Raw genomic sequence first — 24,657 nt, forward strand, 5'->3', positions numbered from 1 at the left:
GTTTGATTACCCTATGTTTTTTAAGCGTATATTTTCTACACAATAAGAAAAACAACAATATACTCTTATAAGTGTTTAATAAATAAAGTATTCGATTATCAGGGGTGCTTAAGGGTCAAAGCTACATAACTGAGAGGAGACTTCTACATAGCCTTTAAAGGAATGCGGAGAACTGCCTAGGGCTTCTGACCTGATGTCCAATCCTCACCTTCTTGTGGTGCACCCTGTTGAGTATCTAAGTGGATACTGAACAAACGAGGATGGGCTGGCAATTTTGGATTTAGCCGACCAAATTGTATTCTTATTGGTTAAACCAAAATAAAAAATGATGGTACCACATGACAAAATTTCATGCCGGCTGGGGCGTCGCCCGGTTAAACAAGGCCCCCGTTGTTTTCGCCAGGGATCCAGGGCGAACAGCGAAAAGTCAGCTACTGGAACAGATCTGAAAACACACCCCAACTCAACATCACCAGAGTTAAAGATCGGTATTATCAACATAAGAAGCCTGAATGGCAAAGAAATGGAGCTAGCTGAGGAATTAGATAAGTACCAGATCGACATAATAGAGGTGACTGAAACAAAAAAGGCAAAAACTGGTGAGATCTTTCTGAGCAATAAATACAAAATGTTATATTCAGGCAATGACAATCAAGGAAAAAGAGGAGTAGCCATAGTATTCAACACAAAATATGAGGCTAATCTTCTTGAATGGCAGTCAGTCTCAAGTAGAGTAATGTGGGCAAATATGAGAATGGGGAACTGGACAATGAGACTTATTTGTGCCTATGGTCCCACAGAAGGTTCTACTAAGGTAGAAGTGGAGGAATTTTTTGAGGCTTTAGAAAAAGCAACCGACACAATGAAAAAGGAAAAGTTGGTCCTTGTTGGGGATCTAAATAGCAGAGTAGGAAATGATTGTGAGATATACAAAAATATTTTGGGAAAATTTGGAGAAAAGAGCAAAGCTAATAATAATGGCAAATATCTGTTGGATTTCTGCTCAGGACATGAACTGGTTATTACTGACACCATGTTCCAACATAGGAATAAGAATAAGAAGGGAAGGAATAAGAAAAGTCTCATTGACTATGTTATTTAATGATGTTTTCTCCCTGGTGCAGGACACCAGAGTGTACAGAGGATTTGAAATTGGAAGTGATCACTATTTAGTCTTGAGCAGGATAAAATGGAATTTCATATTGAAAAGAATAACGTGTAAGAAAGTTTTAAAGTGAATAACAGTTGAGGAGCTCTCAGATGTGAACTGTAGACTAAAATACACAAACATGATTTAAGAAAAAATGAAAGAATTTGAGAACAGGAAGTAAACCTTGGAGATTCAGTGACAAGCCCTGAAGAAAACACTGATTCAGCCAGAGCGGCATGTGATGATGTTGTGTGTAAGGATAGAAAAATCAGAACTCCATGGTGGACACAGGAAGTTAAAGAGGCAGTGAAGGAAAAGAAGAAAGCATATCAAAAGTTCCTGTCAATGGAGGAAAGAGTGCTGTAAAAGGAGTTAGAGATGATAAAGGTGACATGAAAATGGGAGAAAAAGATATCCTCGAAGTATGGAGTAATTACTTTGAAAAACTGCTAAATTAAACAAGCAGTGATGACAGCACAGTGGTAAAAAACACTGACCAGACATGCAGTCAGGAATACATATCCATACTTGAAGTAGAAAAAGCCATCAAAGGCTTGAAATGTGGAAGGGCAGCAGGAGTAGATGATATTCAACCAGAAATGCTGAAGTATGGTGGTATAAGAGTCTTACAGTGGCTGCACTGCATAGTTCAGAAAGCCTGGACAGAGGGACGAATTCCTGATGATTGGAGTAGAGCTCTCATAGTACCCATATATAAAAAGGGAAATAAAACTGAATGTGAGAATTACAGAGGTATTTCCCTACCGAGTGTTCCTGGCAAGATCTATGCAAGTATACTTGAGAAACGGTTGAGAAGAATTGTGGAAGAAAAGCTGGATGAAGAACAAGCTGGATTCAGGCCAAATAGAGGCTGTCAGGATCAGATCTTCACTTTACGACAAATAGTTGAGAAAGCATGGGAATATAACAAAGATCTGTATTTAAGTTTTGTCAATTTGGAAAAGGTATATAACAAGGTGCCAGGAGAGAGAAGCTATTCAATACGCTACAGTTATATGGTGTGAATGGCATTATATCAAGCAATACTTAGTCTTTATTTGAGTTGCAAGTCAGCAGTTAGAATTGAAGGAAGTACAGGAAGATAGTTTAATGGTAAATCTGGTGTGAGACAAGAATATACATTATCCCCTCTGTTATTCATTATCTATGTGGATCACATTATGAAGGAAAGTGGTATTAAACATGATATCAGAATTTGAGGTTAATGTCAGCTCTTTGCTTTATGTGGATGATGTTATACTTCTAAATAAATCCGCTACAAGTTTGCATGAGTAAATGAATGACTAAATTGAATAACTGTTGTAATAGATATGGTATGAAGATCAGCATTAAAAAGACAAAGACAATGAATATAGGCAGAATCATTGAAAATGTCAACTGTGTTGTGAACGGGGAACCTGTGGAACAAGTAAAACATTTGAGCTACTTAGGCACGATTTTTAGTGAAGATGGTAAATTAAATATGGAAATAGACAACAGAATCAACAAAGCTGGTATGGTAGAAGTCAATTGAATAAATTCATGCGGAATAAGAGAGAAATTTGTCGGAACACTAAATTAGTTGTATACAAGACAGTGTTCAAACCAGTTTTAACTTATGGATCTGAGAGCTGGGTCAGAAGTAAAACACTTGAACAAAGACTAGAGACCGCAGATATGAAGGTCCTGAGAAAGATTAGAGGTGTGAACAGATGGCATCAATGGCAATATCATATTAAAAACGAGGCTATTAGGAAAGAACTTGACATCATCATCCAGGAATGCATTAGCAGATCTCAGGTTGTATGGTCACTTAAACAGAATGGGCGAAGAAAGATTAGCAAAACAAGTGTTCTCTGCCAGGTTGGCAGGAAAACGATCCAGAGGAAGACCAAGATATAGGTGGATTGATACGGTACAAAGTGCCTTAGATGATAGAAATATAAGATCTGATAATGTTGGAGTCTTGACAGGTAACAGACTGATTTGGAGGAAAATTGTAGATAGGAAGTTAGTAATGATGTAAATTTTTCATGTAGACTATCATATCCTGTACACCCCTTGAGGGTACATGTCAGGAATTTGATGATGATGATGAAATAAAAATGCAAACCTATTTCTTAACATTTCACAACTACCTGGCATGTATATGGCAGATTTCTGCAATGTGCAGACTGGGGAAAAAAAAAAATGTAGCAAACTGCTGTAATGCATGTGTATAAATTAGCTTAATTTTATTAATTTATTTTAAATGTTAAGAAAATAAATTTTTGTTAGCTGAAACTCCTGGGCAGTCAAATTTTTAAAATTTGTGAATGAAAAAATAGAATAAATAATTTTGATTCTTTAGGACAGAGCTCAGGCTCGTGCAATTCATGAGGAAGCTGGCCTTCCATTTTTTGAGGTCTTCATTGACACACCTTTAGAAATTTGTGAAAAGAGAGATGTTAAGGGGCTTTATAAAAAGGCAAGAGCAGGAGAGATCAAAGGTTAGTGGAATGATCTGTAAATTAAATACATGATTTCTTTGCTAATCTTTACTGAAACAGTGCATTTGAACATTCTTTTTATTATTTATTGTTCATAAAAATAAATATTTATTTTCACTTGAATAGACCTAATCACAAATCAAATTGTATTAGGTAGTAAGGTTACCCCCCCTCCTCCTTAAATGATTCTAATACTTATTATTCATTGAAGGTGTATCTATAGAAAAAAATTAAATATGAAATTGCTATCATGATTAACATCACAAATCATTGTCTTCAAAGCATGTCCCCAGCTACAGTGACTTTTGGGGTTGGAAGACCTGGATGAAGGGAACTTTGGATGTAGCTGATCAAATTGTCTTCTGTATTGGCTTAAATTAGGAAGAAACATGATGATAGAATACAATGAAATGTCATGCTGTTAGGAGTCATCTGTTAGGGAATCAGGGTGAACAACAAAAAGTCACCTATGCTGATGAGTTTGTTCCAGTAGCTATCATTAGAAAGAACTAACAGAAGAACTAGAAAAGCTCCACGTGAACATGATTAGTATTACTGAGATAAAGAATAAAATGGTGAGATCCTACTATGTAATAAATATAGGATGATATAGTCAGGTATTATATGATCAGGGCAAATTCTCCATGCTTGCTGTGCAAGCTCATTACTTGAGAAAGAAGTAATGTTTATTTGTTAATAAATGCATGCATTTATAAGCATTCCATTTAGGCTTTTATTTTTGTAGACAGAAGACGTCTTAAGTTTGCATGGCAATAATTGAGCTTTGCGTTGTGCATTGAAAGCCGATGCTTGCTCGTGTAGTCAAAGCTACCTTGGCTTGCTCGGTTGTGGGAGCTTCCAGGTCCTTGCTGCAGCACTATGATTTCATGTGTGCGCATAGCCATTTCTGCTCCCTTCACGTCATCTCACTCTGTTGCTTAAACACAAGCCATATGCAGTCAAAGTAGCTCTAGCCAGTGAGCTTCAGCCAGCCTTTACAAGTGTGCGTGTTGCTTGGGAAAATTAAGTTACAACCAACTTTTTATGATGATGTTATTGACCAGTTCGTAAAGAAGAACCGTAGGGTAGAATTTGTATTCAAGTAGGTCAGCTAAATTGAAAAAGATAGAATATCGTTTGTAAAATAAATTTGTATGTATTTGTATGATTAAATGTACATAAATTTCTAAATATATAGTTTTAAATGGTCAAGTAATTCATTATTCTGCTAATCAGGCTTCAATCACACCTCTCACTCCCTGAATGATAACAAGAGCAAGCCTGAATTTTAAGACCAGCATTCGCCCCTCTATATGATCAAGAAAAAGGAGTAGCGACATCATTCAACACTACATGCAAAGGCACTTCTTGATTGGCAGGCAACTTCATGTAGAGTTATATGAACAAATATCAAAAGGAGTTAATTGGACAATGAAACTTGTTTGCGTGAGTCGTGTTGACTGAGTTAGTGTATCTGCTCTCCAACCAGCAATCTTTGGGTTCATATCCCACTCTGGGCATAGATGTTAGTAATTGTCTTTAGTTAAAGATGAATTTCATTGCCAAATGTGAGAACACCATCCTTCTTATTAGATATCTGAAGTGGCTTGAAAAAGTTCCATGTTTGGTCTCTAGAGCATTTCAGACTATATGTTAAGAAAAAAAAAAAAGTGCAAGTCGGCAGGATTCTTTAGCTAAATTGAAAATAAACAAACTATGAAATTAGGAAAATGGAAAACTTCAGCACATTTTTAAGGTTAACCTGTAGAACAAGTAAAATATTTCAGCTATTTAGGCACAATTGTTATTGTAGATGGCCAAATAAATATGAAAATAAACAATAGAGTAAGCATTTACAGTATATATTTGCACAAAGACAAGAGACTGTAGATATGAGTTTTGAGAAAAAATATGCAGCATGAAAAGTTTGTCATCAGTGGCAGAATTACATGAAAAATGAGATGTTAGCAAGGAACTTGAAGATATTTGTTAGCTCTGCTAAATGCTAACAAATATCTTGAGTATCTTGACAAGTATTTTGTCTGGTAGAGCTAATCCAAGGTGGTATTGCCATTTAAATAAGGAAAAAGAAAGAAAAGTTAGCAAAACAGGTGTTTGAACCATGATTGCAAGAAAAGGACCCAGAGGAAGGCCAAAATAAAAGATCTCGGAATAGTCTATCATTTGTCAGCACTCAGTAATCTGCAGGAAAGTTGTGAATAGGAGAGATTAATAGCGTATAGAAATGCTTTTGGAAAATTTGCAGAAAATCAAAGCTACTGACACTGCTAACAAATTTCTGTTCATGACATGGAGAAAAGTCTTATTGAATATATGATGCAACTGAGACTCCAGCATGGTGGATACAATAAGTTACAGGTAGTCCTGAAAAATAAGAAAGCATACTTGGAAGTTCATAGTAAGTTGGCTGATGTCCTGAGAGAAGGAATACAGAGAAATATGTAAGAGAGCTGAGTTGCATGTAAAAGTGACTAGGCTTATGGAAAAAACTTTGGCAAGAGTACAGAACATGAATTCAAAGGTGGCACAATGTTCAAGACTGTTGAAAAACTTATAAATGGAGGAAGAAGTACCGTAAAAGGAAATCACAGATGATAAAGGTGCCAAGAAAAGTGAAGATCAAGATATTCTACAGATGTTTGGAGCAATTTGAAAAATTGTTAAATTGCAATTGTTAAATAACAAGTACTGTTACAATCAATGACAAAATGGTGGTGGAAACTGTATTGTTTCACCATTTATTGTTGCTAGTGATGTTTGTCCAATGTTTCAGGACAGAAGAGTATACAGGGGATTCTAAATTGGAAGTGATCATCATTTACTTTTGAGTAGGATAAAATTGAATTTCACATCATTGAAAAGAAGAGTGCGCAAGAAAGTTTTAAAGTGAATCAAAGTTGGGCCACTTTCAGATGTGAAGTACACAAACATTATTCAAGAAAAAATGAGAGATTGAAAACAAAAGCCAAACCTTGGAGATACGGTGGCAAACCCCTGAAAAGAACATTGATTAATTGATTCAGTCAAGCATGTGGTGAGATTGTCTGCTAGAATAGAAAAAGCAGAGCTCCATGGTGGACTCAGGAAGTCAGAGGCAGTCAAGGAAAAAGAAGATAGTATATTAAAAGTTCCTGGCAAGTACGTCAGCTTCTGTATCTCTAAGAGCTTGGGCTCTTATAGAATTCAGAGCAAAATATAAGAAAGGGAAGCTGTAAAACTAACTGAACAGGTCATGAGTAGACTTTGGTAAGGATGTAGAAAATAAATATCAGGAAGGTGGCAAAATATTCTGGAGGCTATTGAAAAAGCTGCAAAATGGAATCGGAAATGATAAAGATGACACGAAAACTGAACATAATGATATTCTAGATGTCTGGAGTAATTACTTTGAAAGTTTGCTGAATTAAACAAGCAGTGACAACATGATGGTAGAAAACACTCAATGGAAATGCAATCAAGAATATTTATTAATATTTGAAGTAGGAAAAAAAGGCATCAAAAACCTGAAATGTGAATGGTAGCTGGAGTAGATGATATTCAACCAGAATTGAGTGCAAAAGGTATAGTATTTTAGGAATGACAGAGGAGATAGGGAGGGGGATACTACAGATGATATCAGATGACTTGGGTCCTGTTAGGATAGAAACACATGAAACAGCCATTGGCGCACCCAGGGAGGCCCCCCCCCCCCCAAAAAAAAAGAAAAGAAAAAGGAAAAAACACTAGAAAAATTTCCAAAAATCTTTTCCTAATTAAAATTCATTTTTTTATTTATGTTGTGTTGTGTCTTCTGTTTCTATGCTACGTATGAATTAACGGTCACATAAGGTGGCAATACCCTATAGCGCTCGTGAATCCTGGCCGCTGTGAACGCAAAGCAAATGAAGTAGTGCCCGGGCGCTACTTCGTTTGCCTGAGCCGTGCCAGAGGAGATCAGAGGTATCATGTATTGGCGATCACTGCAGATGCTCAGTCATAGCTCGTATGCAATGCATAGTGTATATTCTCAAATCGTCTACTCAATTCCCCCCCTCCCCAAAGATTAAATCTTGCGTGCTCGTCCCCCTCCAAGATTAAATCCTGAGTGCGCCACTGAAAGCAGAAATTGTCATAATGTCCACTGTAGCACTGAGTTTGAAGCTATTGTGAAGTGGAGGCTAACAGGATGAAATATATGATGGGGTGTTGCTACATAGTGGTTCTGCTGGAGATAAAAAATGCATCACCAAATTACCCTGATGAATACTAAATGAGTAATTCTATGTATGAGTGAAATTATTTGAATATTGATTGGGTAAGAACGAAGGAGGATTTATTAACTGTTGCCTGATAATTTTCTCTCTCGAACAGCATGTGAAAGAAGCAACTTGAAGACAGTGTGTTTAGATTTGATCATCAGGTGTCTCAGTTAAAGATGCAACTGTTCTTTCACCAGTTGTTGACCGGTGCTGTACTGACCTGGGAAGTAGCCAATCATACAGGTGTTCCAATCAGGACAGGTTATATGCAGAACTACAAATCTGGAAATTATAACAAACTCAGGAAAGTATTATCTTTTGCTTCCATGGTATCGTTGTTGAATGGAAATGAAATGGATGTGTAATCTCATTAAACAAGAGATCCATAAGAAGATGTGTGGAAGGAATATAATGAGTTTAAGAGTGAGAGGAGTTATGAAATATATGAAGCTCATGCCAGAAAAGTCAAGAGCATTGTACAGAAAGCTAAATTGGAGTATGAAAAGAAATTGGGTGCACAGGCTAAAGGCAATCAAAAAGAATTTTATCCATTATGCTGCAGGTAAAAGAAAGAATGAATAATGAATGCAGAAGAATAACTACTGAATGCAGAGATTATCAAAACTAGAAGCTGAGGTAGTTCAAATAATGAAGACTTGCTTCACCAAGATCTATCAATTTGGTATATGTAACATTGTTCACAGTGCTGCCACTACATTGGATACACGGGTGCTTGAGAAGGAGGTACTAGACATGTTGCATAATCTGGATATTAATTCTGCAATATGGCTAGATGGAATATCATTATGTGTGCTAAAGAAATATTCAGCTGAACTGGCTAGGCGTATAATTTGAATCTTAGCTCAGGAAAGAATACATGATAATCCCATTGTACAAGTCTGGTCCAAGGACTGATTTGTTGAACCATTGACCTATTAGTTTCTGGAGTAATTGTAAAGATTTTAGAAAAGTTGGTAAGAACTCGCATACAGAAATGGTTGGACAAACAAGATATACTTTGCAAGGAACAGCATGGGTTTACTTTAAGGGAGATCACGTCTGAGCAGTTTGCTCATATTTTATAATAATGTTACTACTGAATTGGATAAAGGGCATGGATATGCTATAATACTGTTGGGACTTGACTCAGGCATTTGATAGGATACCAATGAAATGTTGCTGTACGAACTAGGGAATATGGGATTGGAATATAAATATTGATTTCGATAAGTAGGTGCATGATGGACAGGTATCAGAAAGTGGTATATGGAGAATGTGAATCTGCCAGATTTAAGGTGACCAGTGCCCCAGGGTCAGTGCTTGGACCACTGTTGTTCAATCTATGCATTACTGATATTGAAAAGGGGCTGACAGGAGATCTTCAGTTGTCTGCTGAGGATGCATATACAGGCAGGGCAATCAGAGCTGCAACTGACATACTGCATTTACAGGGTGATTTGAATAGGCTGAAAGTGTGCTCAGAAGTTAATGGCTGTCATTTCAATGTTAGTAAGTGTAAAGTTATGGTGAATAGTAAGTTGAAGTTTAAAGAAATCACAAATACAACTCAGAGGATAATTGCAATGTTGAAATGACCATTGACATGTAAGGCCTTGATATGACTCCACCTAACCACAGTACTCAGATTTGGTCTTCTAGGTTCCAAAGAGATAAAGAAGCTCCTGGAAAGGCTGCAAAGAAGAGATACAAAAATGCTATTGGGATTATGGGATATGTATTATGAGGATAGATTGAGAGTATATGGATTGCAGACACTGGTAGGCAGAAGAAAGACGAGTGATATCATAGAAGTCCATAAACTTTTGAGATGGTGTTATAGGATATTGCTTAATAAAATTTTCATTATATGGAAGACAGGAAGAGCACAAGAAGGCATCTGTCAAAGTTTGTGTGCAGTTAAGAAAGGTGTGAGAGCTAGATTTTTCTGTCATAGAGCAAGTGGAACAGTTTGCTTATTCTGTTGAAGTAGTGAGTGCATTTAGTGTGAATGAGTTTAATAGATGGTATGAAAGCTGGTGTTGATGTATGGGCTCCCTTGAATCCTAGACTCCTTGAATTCAGAAGGCCTTGTCCAGTGCTGGTGCTAGAGTTTATGCCTCCTGGGGCAGGGCATGCATTTGACACCCCTTATCCCCCTACATAAAATGAAAAAAAAATTTTTTTTTAATGCCTTACCTATTAGAAGTGGGAAGAAATTTTCCAATGTTTTTAAATTTAAATTTTATTTAAAATATTTTAATTTCACTTACATTACTACAATAGTTTCACTGTGTATTATTTTCACTCATGAAAACAAAAAGCTACTGCTAAGAAATGCTAAAAATGTACTTTATGAGCTGCAAATTTTTTAACAATTTCCTTGAAATTTAAATTTGTGCCAAGCTCTCGTTCGATGGAAATAGATGGCAAATCACTAAGTCGTTGTTCAGACATCGACGATCGAAGATAATTTATCCTTTCTTTTAAGCTTACACGGTGATTTAAACACGGTAGTTGTCTCCATAATTTTCAAAAATGAAGACAATTTATAATTAATTTTAATTTGGAGAAGATCCTTTCAGAGCTCGCAACACTTATTGGCAATGTTAATAAAATTCTCAAAAGCCACTGCCACATTTGGGAATAAATCATGTTGACTTACATAACTCAATACTTCTAAGGGTGTGCTTCCTTTCTTAACAGAGCTCAGGTTAAAACATCCAATTCATCTGCCAGTTCTATCGTCTATGTCTTTTACATTTTTGGTGTGATCAGATAAGGCACTTTCTAAATTTTTACATTTTAAAACAAGATCACTTTTCTCAATTTCTTGTAATTTGTGAATGTCATATAGAAATGAAAAATATGTACTATGCGTTTGAAGTTGTTGAAATCTCTCCTTTACCGAATTTAATGCTATGTCGAGCACGTTGAAAAAAAAAATCCACTTTAAATTTTGTTAATGGAATCTTGTATTGGCATATCTTCTGATTCATAGTTAAATTGTCTTCTGGCTTTCCTTGGTATAGCAGACAGAGTAATTGCAAATTCTGCTACAGTATCCAACTGATCTGCCAACACTTGCTTCTTTCAAGATATTTTCGAAACCTTCGTCTGATCGATGTCTTTCTAAATAAAGTATAACTTGTTCTAACTCACATACAGTTGCTGAAATATCTATATTAATTTGTTGTAGCATTTTACTGGCGATATTTATACCATTTAAAATGTTATGCCAAGTAACAGTAGAATAGAGAAATTGAAAATTCTGCAATTTCAATGTTAGACATTCAACTTCATGTCTAGCCATTTTATCCATACACTCGTCAACAGCGATTTCCAATAAAGAGTCATAAATATCTCCTGGTTGATATCGAATAGGATGAATGGCTTCTACATGGCTTTCCCACCACATAGCAGATAGTGGTTTTAATGTTAATTTAGTATGCTTTTTTAATACATCCCACAGTATGTAGAACCAGAAAAAAATACATATAATTTTTGTATGAGATCAAAACATGAAATCGCTTTTTTTTGATGACATTACTGCATCATTTACTATCAGGTTAAGAGAATGGCAACTGCATGGAATAAAAAAGGCTCGAGAATTAATATCAACAATGCATTTTTGAATGCCAGAATTTTTCCCTTTCATGTTTGAGCCATTGTCATAACCCTGTCCTCTTAAATTATCACTTGACAAGCCATTTACTTCTAGTTGTTCAATTATTACTTGAAATAATGCAGCTCCAGTGGTGGTACTAACTGGTACGAATTCCAAAAAACTCTCACAAATTTCTACTTTTTTTTTTCCTCATTAACCACAACCTTCGCACTACTTCACCATTATGTAATTGTCTTTTGTAATATGATGGTTTGAAATGGTGACCAAGACTGTCTTGCAGAAAATTAAATTTATTTTCATCAGTTACCAATTTGTACTGGTCCCTTTTCTACCATGAACAATCTAAATGAATCATTAATTATCTGAGGCCATTCTGCAGGATTGTACGAAATTTCACTTCTTTGAGTTCCACTAGTGGTGCTAGTGTAAATTCTTGTGATTCTGTATTTTGCTTTTCTTCCAACACTTTGGAAACTGGCGATTCGGAGATCGGTTCTTCTGTAATTTCTAACGTTACATTTTTCTCATTAGTTTCTCGACTTTGTGCAGTTGAAGCAACTATTTCACCAACACTATCATTAGAATTATCTGTTAAGAATTTACTCAAGGAACCACTCATTTTTTTTAATATTTGCGTCTTTTTCTGCTCTTTTTTTACAGTATTGAGTCCCCGATAATCGTTTCCTTCTGTATCCCTACATAATTTTTTTAACGAGATTTGTCAAATGCTTCCCCATGAAGTTAGTCATGCCACTGCGTGCCACGTAATATAAATATAAACTATAAATATAAATAGTTTAAATATAAAATATAAATACAGTGAAACTTATACTTAAAATCATATGAGTTTTATTTATGAGTGAAAATTGGCGGCACTGGCTTTTGTGAGTAGGTGATACTTATAGACCTATGTTATTAAAATAACAGTAATAATAATAATAACACATTATTAAAGTATTAATGCTCTATTAGACTGCACATTACATGTTTCCAATATACAACTCATTGAGATTTCTTCCACAGATCCAACAAAGAAAGTTGTTTCCACTTTTGTGATCATGTCTTTTTTGAATGCAGTCCTTAACTGTATACAATAGTTAAAGAAAGCTGGAAGAGTTTGAATCATTTGCAAACTGCATTACTTCACTGATGCAATGAAGGGCCTGTTCATGTGTACGAATTTTCATTGATTCATATTTAAGAATTTAGGGACACAAAACACGCATGTTGAAATGATTATTTTACTAATTATTAATAAAATAACACTTGATGTTTTGACCCCTGTATCGAGGTCATCATCAGGATATATGTGTATAGGAACGAAGCTACATGCTGTTGCATTCTATAAAGGTAAATTAAATCTATGTTGTTAACTAATCTTTTTCTTAGCCTGACCTCTAGTGATAATAAAATAAAATAAAATAAAATAAAATAAAATAAATGAAAACTACAATAAACTCTGCTAAAGTCCTCATGTACTAAGATTCTTCTGGAATTATACAGTTCGTATTGTTATACTACAATTTTCTTCTGGATTTGTACAGTTCAGGTTGCTGTTGAATGTTCTGGAAAAAAAAAAAAAAACACTTCAGCAGGTCTTCTTGTATTGAGATTTTTCTTTGTGGTTGCTATGAAGGTTGCAGATGGGTCCTCCATATTCTTGAAATGGTTAGACCATCATTTTTATTCAGATTTGGATTATGTTTGAGCATTTCACATGCTGCTTTGAATTTCCTCTCGAACCAGGTTTTGGTGCGGTGTAGGGACTTGGTACCTTTCCAGTCAATTCTGTGGTATGTTTGGAGTGCGTGGTCAGGAAGACCGGTTTTTCCAAAATTGAGATATTTAATATGTCGTTTGTGTTCATCCTTCCTGATTTGGATGGTTCGCCCTGTTTCCCCTATGTATGGTATCTTACATGTGCATTGTGTTTTGTAAACCCCTGGGTGGGCTAGGTGTGGCAGAGGATCCCTGGAAGAACTGAGTAGGTGTCTTAAATTTTGTCGGGGGTTTAAAGGTGGTTTTGATGTTGTATTTGTGTAGTGTTCTGTCTATTTTTTTTCGGAAATGCCTCTAACATATGGTATGGCAATAGCATTCTTGAAATCTTTTTTGGTTTTAGTGGTATCTCTGTGGAGGATCTTGTGAATGTTTTTTTTTTTTACTGTATCCGTTTTTTTATAAAGGTATGGTTGATGATCTCATATTCCTGGTTAAGAGCTTGCTCATTTGCTCAGATAGTTTGAGCTCTGTGTTTAAGGGTGCTTATGACCCCTAGTTTTTATGTTGGGTGGTGATAAGAAGTTTTGTGTATGTATCCTGTGTGTGTGTAGGTTTGTGGTAGACTGAGAAGAGAGATAGCCTGAAGGAAGATGTGTGTCTAGGAACGAAGAGTTTTTTTTTTTTTTCTATTTCAATGGTGCATTTGTGTTGTTTGTTCAGTTGGCTAAGGAATATATTTAATGCTTCGTGGCCGTGGGGCCAAATGGTGAAAACATAATCCAAATCTGAATAAAAATGATGGTCTAACCATTCCAAGAATGTGGAGGACCCATCTGCAACCTTCATAGCAACCACAAAGAAAAATCTCAATACAAGAAGACCTGGTGAAGTGTTTTTTCTTTTTTTTTCTGGAACATTCAACGCAACCTGAACTATACAAATCCAGAAGAAATCGTAGTATAACAATATGAACTGTACAATTCCAGAAGAATCTTAGTACATGAAGACTTTAGTAGAGTTTATTGTAGTTTTATTTTATTTTATTTATTTATTTTTTATTTTATTTTATTTTATTTATTTATTTTTTATTTTATTTTATTTTATTTATTTATTTTTTATTTTATTTTATTTTATTTCTTTATTTTTATATATATGTTTTTTTTTTATCACTAGAGGTCACGCTAAGTAAAAGATTAGTTAACAACATCGATTTAATTTACCTTTATAGAGTGCAAGGTTACATGCACTCTATAAAGGTTACATGTGTATAGAACCAAGCTACATGCTGTTGCATGTAGCTTGGTTCTATACACATGTAACCTTCTGATAATGACCTCGATACAGGGTTTGAAATGTCAAGTGTTATTTTATTAATAATTAGTAAAATAATCATTTCAACATGCGTGTTTTATGTCCCTAAATTCGTAAATATGAATGCTGATCACCGTGTAACCTTAAAAGAAAGAATTTTCATTGAAATATCCTGTTCTCCAGCTGCTGCTGCTTCTCCTCCTTCCTCCTCCTCATCCTTCATATCTTCATTTTGTGTATTTCGTATGGCTAGTAGAGCTGTAGCAGATTCAAAGCTGTGGGGCCAAATGGTGAAAACATAACATTACAGATTCAAAGCTGTAATGTGTGGCTAGATGGTCATCGCTCAGAACGAAGTTCTCAGTATCACAGGAAAGTTCTTTTCCTCGGCAGCGATTGGATATTGCAGCAATGTTTTCACTCACCTCCTCCAAATTATCTGCCACATCACTTTCCCCAAACCCAGCTTTAGCAAAACACTTTTTTACTATTTCTGCTTTAATTTTCTTCACAGCATCAGAACCGATACAGATCTTGCTAATGCATAAGAGCTATCGGCTTATTCTACATTTGAAATCAAAGATTGCATTAGAAATCATCTGTAGTGCGATTTGGACGTGTAAATAACACTTATATTCGTGGGCTGTAATACACTTGTTGCATTTTCTGGGAACTAGGTGATTTTGACATTTGAAAGTGTTATCTTTGGGTGGCGGGTAGCATTGTCATGGAAAAAGGATGACATTTCTCTTTTCCTTCTTCATTTTTGCATTAAACATGTTTAACCACTCCTATTGTAGCTGCAGTCATCCAAGCTTTTTTATTGGTTCTCCAAATCACTGGTAAATTTTTAATTTTCATGTTCTTGAAACATCTTGGTTTTGCTGCTTTTCCAGTCACGAGAGGCTTTTCCATTTCTCCCATTATATTCTCACACAATAACACTGTTATTGTGTGAGATTTTGTCCCCTGTACACTTTTCTCCCTTAACTGCGAGTGATTTTGTTGGTAATGCCTGAAAAAACAATCCTGTTTCGTTCGCATTGTAAATGTTTTTAGGTTCATATGGTGAAATCAAGTCTAGCAGTTTTGGTTTCCACTACACTTTCACCCACATGTTTAGATTCCCCACATACTTCATTCCACACAATATTGTGCCTCTTCTTAAAACTATTCAACCATCCTGTAGACACCTTAAACTGATCATTCCCGAGAGATTTGGCTACTGCGAGAGCTTCACTTTGGACCAAATATGTGAATGTTTTTTTTTTGAACTTGCATACGTGAACCATTTCCACACTACTTTGTCGATTTCCTCATTGCTGGTTACCTTTGCCTTCCTCTTCATTCGACCGTTTCCTTGCAGCTACTCGTTCATTATTTTATCCTTTTGTTTAAGTGTGTTGTATACTTGCGTTTCGCCACACTTAAACCGCATCATTATTTCCCATACTGAGAGTTTATCCTTTTCTTTAGCTTCAATGACTTTGACTTTTTTGTTTAGCGACACCGCCACGTATGACTTAGCCATGATGCAAAAAATGAACTGATCGAGTTGTTGAAATTCTGGTTACTGAAATGTTTGGACTTACCGGAAACCGACCAACATTAATTCTCAAACGAAAAAGAAATTAAAGGAATACAAGTGCCAAAATCTAATAAATATAGGTGTACTTTTAAAACACTTTATGCTTTATATAAGTAATTTTTAATAAATTCTTCAAATATTGCTTTCCGTTTCCGTGTTGGGCAGATTCCACATTATACAATATAAATAACACTGTAATGCTTATTCTTCTGGCCAGGACTATATAATTTGATCACATTGAGCAAGTTTCTGCCTTGGACAAGTTACTGTATAAATTTATATAAAACTAGGGGGCTCCGCCTACAGTGCCCAACACCCTGTGTGTCGAGTCTTCAAAAGGGAGCATCCCATGGCACCTACGGCGCCGAAAAGAATTAGATATTTATAACTATATTTTCTTTAGAGAATTACTGTTGTACAATAGTTGAACAATTAAAAGGACACTGAACAAAAAAACAGGATGAGAAACTTAGCTAAAATTTTATAAAGTAATGCCACTCGCACTCTGTTATATAGTTCTGAAACATGGACAGTTAAAAAGAAAGATGCAAGTAAAATACAAGTTGCAGAGATGAGATTTTTAAGAACAATTAAAGGAGACACAAATTTGGACCATATTAAGAAATGGAGACATCAGAAAAGAACTAGATATTTATAACATCATGAAAAGATCAAGGAATATAGAGAGAAATAGAAAGAACATCTATCTAGTATTTAAAGATATCGACTACCAAAAGAAGTGGATAGATATAGACCAAAAGGAAAGAGAGAGAAAGAGGGGAAGACAAGTGAAGCTGGAACAGGCAAATGCCTAATCCTTGAAGAGAACTACTACTGTTGTATTTATTATATATGTGGCACGCTGTTACAGTTTTCATTTTGGTAAATTATGCAGACTGTAGTTGTGTTAGGAATAATTACTGTAATTTCCCGACATCTTGTCTCCTTAGTATTAAGGTCGTCATCTGGAGTATACACTTTTTTTTTTTTTAACAGCCTATATCTTCCCCACTACTGGGTAAAGGCCTTTCCCATTGCAGGAGGTTTGGGTCTACATCTCCCATGATGACCCACTCCATCTTGGGAGAGTGTTTATATAGTTGTATGAATGAATATATGAAGGTGAAAGACAATCACAAACATTGATGCCCTTAGTGGGATTTGAACCCACAACCTCTTGGCTGGAGAGCAGATACCTAACCACTTGGCCAACTAGGCCTGCAGTATGCACGTGTGCACACAGATACATACATACAAAGACAAGCTATATTACATTTCAATTAATATGCCAAAGTGACAATGATTTGATCAACCATTGTTTTACTAGCCTGATCTCTATTGAAAATAAAAAAAAAAAATTTGTCAAAGCTATATCTTATTTATAACATCGTCAGAGAACAAATTCATATCAGTACTTCTAATATAGCAAAATGGTGGCCTAATCAATACTTTGATTAGGTGTGTTTGTTATATTAAAGCTAAAATCCTAGATTACTATAGTCCTAATTATAATTAACTCTCAAACCAAAAGGTTATGTAGGTAGAATATGTGCCATCCATATTATCGTTAAGATTAGGGTGGTTGATAAGAATTTCACAGGACTCTTTAAATTTTGTGCTTATATTACGTTTTGGTTGATGTAAAGAACAGGTGCATTTCCAGTCAATTCTATGTAGACTATTCAGGGCATGATCAGCAAGATCAGATTTACCATAGTTATTAAATTTAATGTGCAACTTATGCTCCTTTTTTCGAATAGGAACTGTACGTCCTCTTTCACCTATATAGATCAAAACAGGTGCAATGAATACAATATACCCATGTGGGCCATTGGAGGAAAGATATCCTTGGATGAGTTGAACAAGTTCTTTAATTTTGCAGGAGGTTTAAAGGTGTATTTTTATAGTACAGTCATCCCTCGACTTATGTCCTTTCGAAGATACGTCTGTGATCCCATATGGGAATAAATAACATTTTCGGCAATACTTTTTGAACAAGATGCAAGCAAGCGTAAGATAAAGCATGTACATTGGCTACAGCGCTTTCAGCGGCAACCTCTCTTAGCAGTCAGAATGTGTCTTCATCAGTTTCTCTATTGATTTTCTGTTTGAGAAATGGCTTATTTGTATATTTATCGTTAAATATTTTGGGATGTTGTGTGAAACATGGACCCTACATGTACAATCGAAAAAACCTCCTGAATAATCACAGAAAAAGAGGCGAGCAGTTAATTTTGAAATGAAGTTGCAAAATATGGAAAAGCCACTTGCATCACGGATAGAGGACCTGAACCAAAAGCACATATCCCTCAGTACTATGACCGCTAAGTCTCTTCAACATGTTGAAGGAGATAGCAGGGCCGAATTGCAACTTCAAATTCAACACTTCTTCCGGTTGATTCATGAGATTCAAGCAGAGTTTTGCGCTGCATAATGTGGTGAATCTGCAAGTGCTGATGAGAAGCCTGCTAAAAAGTTTGTGGAGAAATTGGATAAAATTATTACAGAAGAAAATTATTTGCCACAGCAAATATTTAATATGGATGAGACCTCCTTCCTTTTTTCGGAAAAAAATGTCCAAGTGGACATTCATTCACAAAAAGTTAAAATCTATGCCTGGTTTCAAAGCTCTTAAAGCCTGTATTATGATTCTGTTAGGAGTAATGTGGCTGGGTATAAACTGAAACCATTTGTGAAACAGCACAGTGAGAATTCACGAGCCTTCAAAAACATTAGGAAGCATATTCTTCCAGTTCATTATCGGAGCAATAAGAAGTTGTGGATGACTCAAAAATTGTTTGAGGATGACTTAATCAACTGTTATGCAAGTGAAATGGAAAGCTATTGTATGAAAGAAAATGTAGAATTTAAAATTTTATTAATTCTAGATAATGTTCCAGGTCATCCATCTTATACATCTTATAGTGGTGATCTCCATCAAGTTCAAGGTCATGTTTCTCCCTCCAAACATTACTTCATTGATCCAACTGATGGATCAGGGAGTTTTTGCAGTGTTTAAGGCTTATTATCTATGGAGAACTTTTTCACAAGCCATTTCTGCTACTGAAGGAAATGATCATACTTCCATGCAATTCTGGGAAACATTCAATATTTATCATGCTATTAAAAATATTGTTGTTTGGGACAAAGCGACCTCAATGTATGAGTGGCATATGGAAAAAGACATTAAAATAGTTTGTGCACGATTTTGGAAGTTTGTAATAGTGGGCCCAGGAAACGATCTGAATGTCGGAGTGTTTTAACTCATAGAAACTGCCCCTGAAAAGTTGACCAACGAAGAATTGGTTGAACTGGAGAAACAATCTGTTGCAGAAGAGGAAAAACGAGAAAAGGAAGAGGGAAAAGAGAAACAAGAAGAGGTATTTAAACAATTCACAGTGAAGGGTCTTGCAGAAATGCTCTCTGAAGTTAGTGATGTTCTCAAAATGGCTGAAAACATAGACCCCCAATGTTGAAATCTACTTATTAGTAGAAATGAAAGTAAATGATGCATTTGCTTGCTATAAACAAATTTATGATGAAAAGACAAAGAGGAATAAGCAAAGCACATTGGACATTTTCATCAAAAAACAAAGGTTACACCAGAAGACCCACAGCCTGATCATTCACATAGGGAAGGTAATGAAGATGTGATTGTGGGGGGAAGATTTAGGTGATTATTCTCCTGTTTTATAGTGGCAGTAACACACAGTACAGTTTTATAATAAGGTTTAAAAATTAAAATGACAGTATACTTATTATGGTTAAATCCCTAACCCCTATAACTCTGTTGATTTAATGTATTGACTTACGTCCTGCAGGATGGAACAGAACACAGATGTAAGTTGAGGGATAACTGTATTCTGTTTATGTTATGTGATATCCCTTTAATGTACAGAATAGCTGCACTTTTATTGTGGTCTAGTTTATTTGTTTTTAAGTGGAGTCTTGTGAGGAATTTTCTTGATAGTATTTTTGCTGTAGCCATTTTTCAGGAATATACATTCCTTACAATATACTTTGCTGATAACTTTTAATTTAAGTATTTGCTCACTGGAGAAAATCTTTAAAGCCTTGTTTTTAGTGCATTAATGCACTAAAAACAATGTCACATGCACTAATAATGACACATAGATTTTGTGTTGGGTGGTGGTAAGAGTTTGTGCATATATTGGCCAGTATGTGTAGACTTAATGGTAAACAGTGAAGGAAAGACTGCAAGAAGGAAGATGTATAACAAGTGTATCTATTAAGGAAAAGTGCATTCTGACTTTGAATTTCAGTTGTGAATTGTATATGTTTGTGTTGTTTAGGTGGCTGAGGAAAATGTCTAATGTCTGGTGACCATGGGACGAAATAAAGAAAACATCTTCCACATATCTAAGCCAGACTTTGGATTTTAAAGTAAAGGAATATAGAGTACATTGCTCAAAAGCTTCCATATAAAAGTTAGCAGTTCAGGAGATAAGGCACAGCCATGGGCCTACCATTCTTTTTGCAGGTAAAAAGTATTTTGCCACACATAACAGCCAAAACATAGTACATGGACAAAGAGCATCGTGATATCATGCAGAAATTTGTCCTGTAAAAGAGGAATTGTGTCATTGATTGGGACATTTGTGAAAAGGGCAGAGCAGAGACATCAAAACTAACTAATAAATCACTTTTTCCAAGTGCGATATCCTTAATTTTATTTACAAAGTTGTTTTTAATATAGGACCGGGGGGGGGGGGGATGACCTAGCAACTCCTTGAGTGTTGATGCTAGTTTCTTGGCTAGATGATAATTGGGGTTGTCGATACCTTCAACTATCAGTTGAAATGGTATGTTCTGCTTGTGAATCTTAGGCAAAATGTAAATTCATAAGGAACAAGTGTAGTGGTAGTTTTTTAACTGGTTTAAGTAATTCATCTGTTTTCTTTTTCATCCGGTGAGTTGGGTTATATTTCACAAGTTTATAGGTGCTGTTGTCTGAGACAAATTGATTCGTTTTTTCCAGGTAAATTGTTCAGTTTAAAATATCTGTGGCACTGCTTTTATCACCTCTAGTAATTATTTTATTAGAGGTCAGACCAGTAGAATAGCAGTTGATCAAATCATTGCCACTTTGGCATACTTTGAAATGTAATATAGCTTGTCTTTGTATATGGTGTGTGTGTACTCCAGATGATACTTTAATATGAAGGTCTAAACATCAGAAAATTAATTATTCCTAACACAGTTGTAGTCTCCATAATTTATCAAAATGAATGCTGATCATCCCCTGTAACATTAGAGGAAAGGATTCTTGTATTACAGTTTTAATGATCTGTGCATGAAGCTGCTTACTGTAAGTGTGTATGTTTTGATATGTTTTTCCAAGTGGCTCTTATGTCCTTTAATTCATGTATTAAGTTATCTGTATGAAAAATGTTTTCACATTTTTGTGAAAACATTTTTCATACAGAGGTGCTTTTTTTTTTAATGCTTGAACGATAAAAGTATTTTTTTATTTTGTTAAATAGGATTTACTGGCATAGACTCAGCATATGAAAAACCTGAAAATCCAGATCTAACAATAAAAGCTGGAGAATTAACAGTACAGGAGAGTGTTCAGAAAGTAATAAAGCTCCTCTTAGATAAGGTAAGAATTTTACCATCTTGTCTTAGCTTTTGAGTTAATCTTCTATAACTGTAGCAGATCATTATATTTGCTGTAGTATTTATATGATATACAAACAAATCATAATTTAATTTTCAGTGAAGGTTTGCAGATAATCTTTCTGAGAGGGATGGGCATATTGCTGATGAATTTTTTTTTTTTTCCAGTTAGTCTCAAAGCTGTTCGTTTAGAGTTTTAATATCATATTGGTCTGTGATAACCAAATTTTCTACTTCATTCTTATTCCTTCACTTGGGTAGTCAGTCAAGTTACCCAAGTTCACTCATCTTGGGTAGCATGATTGACCACTTCTCAGCCTAAATGCTATTAATCATTGTCCTAGAATGTCCATTACCACCCCTCCCAAATCCCTAGCCTCTTCAATTTTTGCAACACATTAATCATTTCAATATGATACTTAAGCCTAAAGTGCATTAACCTTTCATTTTGCAACATTGTCAATTTAATCATTATCCCTTGCCTACAGTCCCAATTTATTTAAATTGGCACTGTGGATGTCTACATCACCTTTATCAGCTTTGCAATCCCCAGTTTTTCTTCATCAGCAAACAACTAACTGATTAATTTCTTCTTAAATCATTCCCCATATCATTAATATACCAATTAGAGAGAGCAGTAGGCCTCGCACAGAGCTTCAAGGCACACTCTGCTAGTCACCTCATTGTAATAGATTCCACTCCACCATATACTGCTCTCTGATGCCTGTTAGCTCTCTCTCATTCGATCCATATCATGAGTTTCATATCCATTCCCATTTGCTCCTTCTTCTGTAACAATTTTCCATGCAGTATTCTGTTATTTCTTTGCAAAATTCAAAAGTTTCATATATACTTTGTAATAAATTACTAAGGCAAGACCTATGTTTAAAGCCATGCTGCCAACCCTAGAGTATCTTATTCCTATCCACCCTTTTTACCTTTAACCAACTTTTCCAATACTGTAATTACTTCTGAGATACTAATTTGGTCTGTGATTTGCTACTTCTGTCTTGAACTCGCCTTCATGTAAGTGAACCATAAGGAATTACTGTGAGTAGGCATATTTAAATCATTATAATACCGGAATTAACTCGTAAAATATTATTTATTAGTATAATTTTTGCCTGAGTATTATAGGCATCTTCAGTACAAAGGCATCTTCCTAAAAACAGAGAAATTTCTCTGTTTTTAGGAAGAAGCATACAGGCCATTATATCTATGCTGAATCTCATCACTATCCCATTCAAAAAAGGCTGAAACTATTAAAAACTGGTTCATCGGGTCCACTCCTTATGTTCTTCAGATGAGTTATTACAGAAAGAATTGCAACATATTTTTTCAACTTTTTTATCTAATGATTATAAGAATTCATTCATCAAAAGAGCTTTTAACAGTTTTTACAAGTTATCTCTACTTCTTCAAATACAGAAGAAGTAGAGCTAACTTGTATTCTTATTCCTTATGTGCAAGGCATTAGTGAATGCATAGCAAAAGTTTTAAAACTACTAAATATTTTTGTTACCTTTCACCCAATCAGAAAAATCTCCACCTTTCTCACTTCTCCAAAGGATAAGCTTCCACATCTCCATCATCCAGGTGTCTACCAGATTCCTTGCTCTTGTGGATTATCTTATTTTTGGACAAACAGGAAGATCTGCTAAATCTCTCACACACAAAGAAATGTTCGAACACCACAACGTAGTCTACAAATTTCCTTGTCAAAAAGACTATGACGTCACCTACACTGGCTCTACAATTAGATCTTTATGGACTAGACTACAAGAGCACTTCAAGGATTGCAATATTCCCATTCTGGATTATCTGAACACAAAAAAGCATCGCAACATCAAAAAGAAAAATAAAACACAGAGTACAGGGAAGACAGAAATTGCAGCTCACGCCCTTGAACTGAAACGTATCCCCCAAATCGACAAGGCCATAATCATAGACAAACAAGACAATGCTTAGAATATCCAAAACTATTGCCATAAAATGCGATGAAAATTCAATCAACATCCACTGTCCCTACCTAATTTCCAAACGTTGGATGATCCAGAACTTACAAATTAAGCCGCGCCACTGGCCATTTAGCGACAACAAATGCCCTTATTTGGCAGATTCAACTTCCAGTCTTGACATAGCCGTACACTTATTTCGCAAATGTTCTGATGATGGTCAGTCAACCAAAACGGTCCACACCCCGTTAACGCTCTCCCCTGCCCCAGTTTCTTCATAAGTAACCCCCCCCCCCCCCCCCCCCAAAAAAAAATGCGCCCCTAAACACAATAGTATTATATATATATATATATATATATATATTATTATTAACACCAAACCCGGGTTTCCAAATTTATTTTTTCCTGCGTCAAAACTCCCCCCCGTTATCAGCAGGATCATGAAATTGGAAGACATTCTGGTATTCAAACAAGGTATGTACAAATTTTTCCACCTCTTTTATTCTGCTATAATTGCCTTCTATACCCACCCATAATGTCCTAAAAAAAAAAAAATATATATATATATATATATATATATACAGGGTGTTCGGGATAAATTTGACATATTTATAATTAATTATATTTTTCCGTAAGTTACATGTATTAACACACACTTCTCTTCATTTAAAAGTTTGGACCCTTCTTCATTCATATACAAGATGTCAGAAAGGATGGATAGCTGGAACCCACCTGAATCATGGAAGAGAATAACTTGTATCATGATGATTCGTGCCCGCCATCAAAATAAGGATATTACGACTGCTGCCCAATGCTCCCTGAATACAGTAAAAACAATCAGGCATGAACTAGAGACTTGCAATGGTGACTACGAGGATGTAGCAAGAAGAAAGATCCCTAGCAGACGATCTGATTGCG

At 35.4% G+C, this 24,657-nt stretch overlaps 1 protein-coding gene across 3 annotated transcripts in view; it reads left to right on the forward strand.

Moving 5' to 3' along the window:
* Papss (3'-phosphoadenosine 5'-phosphosulfate synthase) overlaps positions 1-24,657 on the forward strand; it is a 152,524-nt gene that overhangs the window by 83,751 nt on the left and 44,116 nt on the right. For all 3 annotated transcript variants that reach the window (XM_090404477.1, XM_090404478.1, XM_090404479.1), the window contains exons 4-5: positions 3,501-3,639; positions 21,649-21,767. In XM_090404477.1, coding sequence (XP_090260603.1) covers positions 3,501-3,639; positions 21,649-21,767 — 258 coding nt within the window. The remainder of the gene's footprint in view (positions 1-3,500; positions 3,640-21,648; positions 21,768-24,657) is intronic.

The sequence above is a fragment of the Typopeltis vanoorti genome, chromosome 14 (assembly GCF_054136105.1).
Source record: "Typopeltis vanoorti isolate ZY-2024b chromosome 14, IOZ_Tvanoo_1.0, whole genome shotgun sequence".
NCBI lineage: Eukaryota > Metazoa > Arthropoda > Arachnida > Uropygi > Thelyphonidae > Typopeltis > Typopeltis vanoorti.